The sequence below is a fragment of the Littorina saxatilis genome, linkage group LG17 (assembly GCF_037325665.1).
Source record: "Littorina saxatilis isolate snail1 linkage group LG17, US_GU_Lsax_2.0, whole genome shotgun sequence".
NCBI classification, from domain to species: Eukaryota; Metazoa; Mollusca; class Gastropoda; order Littorinimorpha; family Littorinidae; genus Littorina; species Littorina saxatilis.
In genome coordinates this window covers 49,682,231-49,690,648 of record NC_090261.1, presented here as the reverse complement: position 1 = coordinate 49,690,648, position 8,418 = coordinate 49,682,231, and the positions used below count along the sequence as shown (strand labels likewise).

General features: G+C 42.8%; 1 protein-coding gene and 1 long non-coding RNA gene across 2 annotated transcripts in view; both read left to right on the top strand.

The window, feature by feature from the left end:
* LOC138953818 (uncharacterized) overlaps window positions 1–8,418 on the top strand; it is a 455,396-nt gene that overhangs the window by 378,157 nt on the left and 68,821 nt on the right. The gene's annotated exons all lie outside the window — the stretch shown is intronic.
* On the top strand, window positions 26–7,958 carry LOC138953717 (DNA polymerase eta-like). Its single transcript, XM_070325607.1, has 10 exons — window positions 26–242; window positions 830–964; window positions 1,373–1,623; window positions 1,952–2,127; window positions 2,295–2,398; window positions 3,066–3,185; window positions 3,674–3,797; window positions 4,230–4,295; window positions 5,860–6,032; window positions 6,548–7,958. The coding sequence occupies exons 1-10, from the start codon at window positions 118–120 to the stop codon at window positions 7,863–7,865; spliced, it is 2,592 nt and encodes an 863-aa protein (XP_070181708.1). The 5' UTR covers window positions 26–117; the 3' UTR covers window positions 7,866–7,958.

Here is an 8,418-nt window from a genome sequence, read left to right as displayed (position 1 = left end):
TCCGGTTCCGTGGTTTGGGAGCGAAACTTGAAGCACAAAACTTTGTCTGCTCTGACAGGATCCAATTCTTAGGCAGTTTAATCTACTCCTCGAAAACAGAAACTGTGCTGGAGCAGTATGGAACGTGCTGTGGTTCTTGTCGACATGGACTGTTTTTACGTTCAAGTGGAGCAGAGACTGAACCCCTCTCTGAAAGGGAAACCGTGTGCTGTGGTGCAGTACAAAACCTACAGAGGGGGAGGGTAAGCGCCCTCATTGTTGTTACTTAGTAATTGGTATTAGTACAGCCAAACCTGCCCTGGTAACCACCTCTTGATAACGACCACCTGCCCACCTTTCATTCTAGGAACCTTAGGCGCACCAACCAGTGAGTATAATTGCCCTGAATAGGGATTCCCTCAATATGAAGAAGACCTTTCCATAGTGACCCCCTGTTTATATAACCACCACTTTTAGTCTGCACCTTAGGTGGTCGTTATAGACAAGTTTGACAGTAGTTGCATGCGAGCAGCTCACTGTGTCACTAATGTTCAAGAAACAACATTCATCGCCAAACTGCAGCGCATAAGGCATTGACTGGGATCAAAGAAGTACTTTTTTTCAGTTCTGACAAAGATGGAAAGAACCAGATCCAGATCAAACTGTTTTGACGCCTAATCCTGATATATAGCAAACCCCATCTCTTCAGTGCTCAGTCACTCATAGTGTTCTCACTGCTGAGATACAACTCTTTTAAGTCTGAAATTGATTGCTACACTGGGGAGTAATTCATGATCGTTTGGTTATAATATAATGATCACAGTTACATGTCTTTCACTTTCACTTTCAGCATAATCGCAGTGGGCTATGAGGCACGGGCGTTTGGTGTAACACGCAACATGATGGGTGATGATGCCAAGAAAGTATGTCCAGACATCAAGTTCGCCAGAGTGCCTGAAGTGAGAGGCAAGGCAGACCTTACCAAGTGAGTGATATTTCCCTTTGCCTTAAAATATATATGTGTTTACAGTGTCACTTGTCAGAGATGCAATTGCAAGTAAAGAATTCAGTCATTTATTTTATTTTCAGTGAAAAAGAAACGAAGCAAGAGAAGCACAGGAAGGGGTTAAATGGCATAGGATTAGGAATGAACTCAAATCAGTGTCTTGGAACATATATGATTTGTATAATCTGGCTTACATTTGTTCCCCCTTTTTTTTGTGCTGGGACATGCTTCCCTCCCTTTGTCCATCTGATCTTTCATCATTGCTCGGAACATATGAATCTATTCTATGATATATAGTATCTCAGATAACAATAAGTTTATCTCAGACTTTGTGTCAGGTGTTACACGCAGATCCATTCATCATGAGATAACCTCACCATGTTTCAGATACAGGGAGGCTGGAGCAGAGGTGATTGAAGTGATGAGTCAGTTCAGCAACTGTGTGGAGCGAGCCAGCATCGATGAAGCTTATCTCGATGTCACTAAAGAAGCTGAAGAAAGGCTTCAAGCAGCAGGATCTGGGGGTGTCACCATTGACAGTCTGCCTAACACCTTTGTGGAGGGATGGGCAGAAGAGGAGGAAGAGGAGAAAAAAGACGAAGAAGCAGATGAGGACGAAAAGGAGAAAAAAGCCAAAGGTGTGTTGCTTGTCTCAGTGCATCGTCATGTGTAAGGCTTTGGACACTTGAGCATGTGTATTCAAATGATGTGAGTTTGTGATGCTTGGTGTGTGTGTGTGCTGGTATTTGGGGAAGATGCATGCATTTTATGCAAATGTCTCTCTGTATGAATGTGTGTGTCTGCCTGTGTAGGTCAATGTCTCTTGTCATCAGCTGACTTTTTACCACAGATCAGAAACGGGTTCCTTTTTGTGGTGGCACTCGACTACATGTCAGTTATATTCGAGAGAAGTCAAAAAAATACTTATCAACATCATTTTTATCACTGCAACTGGTTTGTTTTTAGCTGAAGAGAAGATGCGGCAGAGGACAAGAGACTGGCTGACAAAGACCTTTGACTCAGAAGAAACTAATGCCGGTGATTGCCTCTTGGCCATGGCTGCTGTCATTGTGGAAGAAATGAGGGCAGCCGTCTTTGAGCAGACTGGCTTTCGTTGCTCTGCTGGCATTGCTCACAACAAGGTAAGAGTGTAAAGGATAGCGCATGTGTTGTGCTGGTGTTGTCCTCTTTTTTGATGCCTTATCAAAAATAAAGTAAGAGTTTATCAAAGAGTCATGTGAATGTGTAATTTCCCTTTAATATGATGTCTAAAAGCGTGATTAATGAGAAGCCATGTGTGTGGTTACAGATGCTGGCCAAGTTGGCGTGTGGTCTGCACAAACCCAACAAGCAGACCATCCTGTCCCACGGCTCTGTCGACACTATCTTCTCCAGGCTGCCGCTGCGTAAAGTGTAGGTGTCGCTGGTTATTGATTGCATTTAATTTCACTGAGCACTTGAATGTCCAGTGAGATTCTGATCTTTTGCATAATGTTATCAGTCTGTCAGATCAATTTTGCTTGAAATGGAGAGTAGCCAGATCAAGACTCAGTCTTTGGTCTAACAAATCTATGCAGAAGCCTGGTGATCCAGAACAACACGGGTGTGAGGAAAAGGGAAGGGTTTCGCGACGTCTGACTGGCACTCTAAAATTGTAGGAAAAACTGCGCGTGTTGGGTTGGGCCTACAATTGCTATGTTATTTCCCCATATTCCTTGTTTATCTGTATTTTCTCTATTCCTACTTATTCTGTTGTCAATACCTCAAGTCTACATGCATATTTCTTTTTCTGCTTGTCAAACTCTGAGTACTTAGAATTAAAAAAAAAAAAAGAATGGTAAGTTATTGGAAAGTTTAATTATTGACAAAACAAAACATTAGCGTTTTGTCAATAATAAAACGTTCCAATAACCTACCATTCTTGATTTTTGATTCTAAATTTTGGAACATTCGCAGTCATCCTGTTTTTGGATTTCCGAGTACTTTGGCACTACATTTGTCTTTGCCTGTACATACCTAGTTTTGAACACTTCACATCTATATATTTATCTTTCTGATCGCGTCTTCATTTTTTCTTTAGACGCAGCCTTGGTGGCAAGCTGGGTCAGACCCTGATGGAGGAACTGGGTGTGGAGATGATGGGGGACCTGAAGGCATTCACCATGCAGCGCCTGCAGACGTCTTTCGGGGACAAGACAGGGTCAGTGATGTTGAGTGTGTATTGTGTGCTGCGTGCTTTCATGTCCACAGGCTGCATTGGGGGTTTGAGACGGTACAGCGTAAGTGCTGTTGAACACGCATAATGGGCTGTACCTTTAATGTTGGCAGATTGAGCTGAAGTGCAGAGGTCATCCATATACAGTGGAACCCCCTTTTAAGACCCACCAATTTAAGACCCCCTCCCTTTTAAGACCTCATTTTTTTCAGACTTTCTGTTCATAACCTCTGTAAATTGACCTCCATTTTAAGACTCCCTCCTTTTTAAGACCTGATTTGTTCAAATCGTTGGAGGTTGTCAAAAGTGGGTTACACTGTAGATGTCAAATGTCTCGCTTGCCTGAAGAGGAAACGTAGCTGTACCTGTCTCCTTGCTGTTTGCACATGCTGACAGTGTTTTTCCTTCTGTTCTGATGTTGCTGTGAGGAAAATGTATTAATGTAAACTGAAGTTCATGTCTTCCTCTGACAGATTGTGGCTGTACCAGGCATGTCGAGGGTTAGAGTATGAGCCTGTGTCGGCCAGACAACTGGCCAAGTCCATCGGCTGCAGCAAGATGTTCCGTGGAAAAGAAAGACTCGACACCAAGGAAAAGGTATGAAGGGTATCTATATATATATTCAAGGTGTTAAGGGGAGAGGTGGCGTGAAAAAGTTAAAGCTGATTTATGAGAAGCCATTTCAATTTCTTTTGATGTACGTTGAAGCAAGAAAGTTCATCTGTTTTGTTGAAATAAGCGTGAAGCAGAATCCAGATGATCTCAGAAAAAAACATAGACGCCCTAGCTCTTTGGCGACACATTCATCCAGGTTTGTGTTCAGATTGTCCTTTGTATAGTCTGTAAGCAAATTGAACAATTGTGCCTTTGTATAAAATATATTTTGAGGTTCAAATTAGGTATTATTTTTTGGGTCTGTGTTGTGGGCTAAAGCATCAACAGGCTATGTTTAACTCGCTGTTGTAAATGTTTATTATATATGTCTGCTTGTAGCCTTTTCATGTGGCTTTTAAATTTTGTTTTATTCAGGTCAAGTTCTGGGTTGGAGAATTAGCTAAAGAAGTCAACGAAAGACTGCGCAAAGACAGAGAAACAGTAAGTGTGCATGTTTTTCTTTTGGATTTGACTCTTTTTTGTAGTTTGTTTGATTTGTACCAGAAGAAAGCATGTAGATTTATGTGTGCGAGATATTTATACTTGAGGGAAACTTGACAAAGCTGATTAATTTAAAGAGATTTAATATGAAAAAAAAGAGCTGGACGAAGAATATGATTCAAATACCTGTCGTTCTGAAACTACAGTGGTACCTCTCTATAACGACTTTGAAAATGTAACCGAAATTCGGTCGTTATATGGAGGGGTCGTAACATGGAGGATTGGTTTATGTCCGGGTCCGTCAATGATCAGGAATGACATGGGCGTTTTGATTGATGCCACCCACAAAGTAATGTTATTCTTTCCTTAAATGATTATGGTAAACAGTTTTCTATTCAATTATTTACCCACACATAGTTGTCTTGCTTGTTTAATGAAGCCCCGTAACTACTCGTGGGTTAAGGGTTTGCAAATTAAAACACGCTGAGGTCGAACGAAAGTATGCGGTCCCAAAGCATGCACATCGATCTCGATACCAGATTCTAATCATAGTCATGCAGAGATTTGGTTAAAAACAAAGAAGTGTCCCAAAGGCTTGTTTCAAAGACTTGTAAGCCTTTGCAGATGTTAAGAACCGCGGCAGTGTGTTGAAACTGATGTAAAATTGTAGCGGAAAGCGTCAGTTTTCACGATGAAACTTTGACTCGCTCATTCACGGGACATAACTGCATTCCGGACTGTCCACAGTGTTGAGCAATTTAGGAGACTACACTACTGACACCTTCAAACTTCACTGCCTGAGGAGAGTTTATTGATTCAAACGAACGCGTGGTTCTATAACGTTCTATATAAATCTCCCCATATATATATATATCGCCTCACTCGGTCACCGATCAGGGAAAACAAAAAAACAGTTCCAGATTTCGAAACCATGTTCGTCAGCCATTGTTTTTAGCAAGAGAGACCACATGTGCACGAGCTTCGCTGACGTACATCGCAAAATGTCATGACGTCACCACAACTTTCGGTTTTGGTTCGATCTGCGGATTACTTTCATGACGTTTCTGTAACTTTGCCTGTTTATAAGGTAGGAATTCCTGCACAGTTCTTTGCAAAATGAAGCAGACATCTGGCAACTGACCTTTATCTAGTCAAAATAAAGTAATGACCTGGATTAGAAATGAAAAACCATGGCTTCAGCCGTTTGCGTGCCGAAGTGATGTACATGTACAGGATTTCAACACGTGTTTGTGTCCGTATTGCGTACTGACTCGACTCGAGATACAAGTTAGAGTAAACCAAACCCGTGATAATTTTGGGAAAAGTCGTTATAAGTCCACATATGGACGGTCGTATGTCGTATCAGAGAGGTGGACGTAATATGGAGGTGAGAAATACTAAGACAAAGAAGGAGAAAAAATCCGTCAGAGAAAAGTCGCTCGTAATATTGAGGGACCCGTAAAAGAGAGGGGTCGTAAAGAGAGGTACCACTGTATTCCACTACGAGGATGACACTAACAAGATTTTGTTTTCTTTTTGTAACAAATAACTTGTGGTTGTGCAGAATAAACGGACAGCCAAGACCATGACAGTGTCTTTTCGGCACCTAGCTGAGCCGACACAGGTCACAGGAAGTCGAGCCTGCCCTCTACATCGCTACGATGACAAGAGGCTGATGGAAGCTGCCTATAATCTGCTGCTTAAAATCAACACCACGTCAGCTGCTCAGGCAGAGTGGTGAGTGTGCTTAGCATTGTTTGTATCTAGGGTTCTTTGCTGCTGGTATTATGTCACTGTCAACATACAGTGCTGATCTATGGTTTTATCATTTTCAAAAAGCAGGAGGCGGAGCTTACAGTTAACTGTTGTTTTGGTGGAGTGTGGTAAGACTTCTGCTTGGGTAGCGTAACAACTCTCAAACCCATAAATTCAGAAAAGTTTTGATGTAGAATACTGCAGCATTCATAGATGTCCTGAAGAATGATCCAGTATGAAACTTATTTACTTTGTAGTAGAGCCTCATTAGTGCATAGGTTTGGTTCATATACCTACGGGAGGCACACAAAAAACAAGGAGAAAGAGTGTCAGCCACAAGCCTTTTACTCAGAATATTTTATTTAAACATGGTTTTTGTTTTTAGCTCAGATTTTCTAATCATACCTTCACCCTACTTACCGCAATGGTTGGACACTGGGTAAATCTCTTCTTCAAACTTATTGCCTTTGTATTCAAGCAAGATTGTATTTCCACAGGAGCCCTGCATTCACCATGCTAGGACTGTCAGCCAACAAGTTTGAAGAGGAGCAGGCAGCGTCCAACAGAAACATCTCATCCATGTTTGCTTCTGCTGCCGCTAGACGGAGCTCCGGCTCACAGTGTGCTACTGCCTCGCAGAGACCCCCCTCTCCTTTTTCTTCACAACTTCCGCCATCATCTTCAGACTTTACAGCCTCCTCTCAGGGTTTTTGGACTGTGTCCGACTGTCATGGAGTGGAGTCAAACAGCTTTGCTTCTCAGTCTCTTTTTACACAGTCAACACAAGTTACGAACAGCCTTGCATCTCAGTCTCTCTTCACGCAGGCAACACGACTTGAAAGTTCAGAGGGAAGTTCTAACCACACTGTGTCGGATAAGAGCTGTGAGTTACAGGAGACTGCTCAAAACTTCAGCTCTGCATCGCAGAAGAAAAATAGTGACAGCTCTTCCGGGGGCAAGCGAAACAGCCTGGATTTCTTTTTTGGAAACTCCCAGAAACTAAGGCCGACAGAAACAGCAACATGTAACAGTGATTTTTCTGTTGCTCTACATAGAGACTGTGAACCAGGGCTGAAAAAGAAGGGCTTTTTTGCTAGTCGCCAAGAACAACTGCACCACAAACACCATGAAGCTTCTGTCAGCACGATGAAGGACAGCAATGGACACTGTGCGGTAATCGATGAGGCAACTTCCTCTTCTGTAGCTTCTGAGCAAACACTAGAGGATGGTGAAGATGACACATCCAGTGAAAACGATGTTCAATTTGTTGACAGTGAATCAAACAGTGGGCTAGACACCGACAGGAAAGATAGCAGTTCCTTCAGATTTAATTCTGCAAACCAGATGCAGGACAGCAAGAAAATAGGCGAGGAATCGCAGAACAGCTGTTCTGAAACGTCCAACTTTTTACAAGAGACTGTAACATCAGGTTCAGTGGACTCACTCCATCATGTATCCCATGACTTAGAAGAAGGATCCAACCAGTCGGAACCAAATCGCGAGGAGAGACATCACAGCAGCAAACTTGCGGACGAAGACTTGATGACTTGCGATAAGTGCGGCCAGACTTTACCAGTGTGGGAAATGCCGGAACATTCTGATTTTCATTTTGCCATGGAGCTGCAGCAGACTTCTGATCCATTTCCAATGACTTCTGGCGCCAGGGATTCTACATCAAGCTCGGCTGTTGTGGGAGGTGCAAAGAGAAAACTATCACCATCCGGGAGGGGAGGGAGAGGGGGCAAAAGGGGCCGGCCCAAGAAGGAAGTAGTTGTTCAGAGAAGTAATCTCCTGTCATTCTTCAGTAAAGAGTGATCAACAAATTGGGGGATGAATTGGCATGTTGTACATATTCTCTGGAATATTTGTTGATGGCAGATGTGATTTAGTGTTAGGTCGTCATTTAAAGGTACAAACCGGCACGGTTGACCTAGTGGTAAGGCGTCCGCCCCGTGATCGGGAGGTCGTGGGTTCGAACCCCGGCCGGGTCATACCTAAGACTTTAAAATTGGCAATCTAGTGGCTGCTCCGCCTGGCGTCTGGCAATATGGGGTTAGTGCTAGGCCCTTCATGGTCGGCTGGGCGTTAAGCAAACAAACAAAAAATTTAAAGGTACAGTCCTTCTCCTGTAAAAAATTAAACTCACCATCTTAGATCTGGCCAGGCTTTCAATAGGATAAGACCATCCCTACATTTTGACACATACCAAAATTCAATCCTGACTACTTTCTGTGCAGCATGGGATTTTTTTTAAAGAATTAATTTTGCGCACACACACGTTCTCTCTTTCTCTCTCTCTCTCTTTCTCTCTCTCTTTCTCTCTCTTTCTCTCTCTCTATCTCTTTCTCTATCTCTCTCTCTCTTTCTC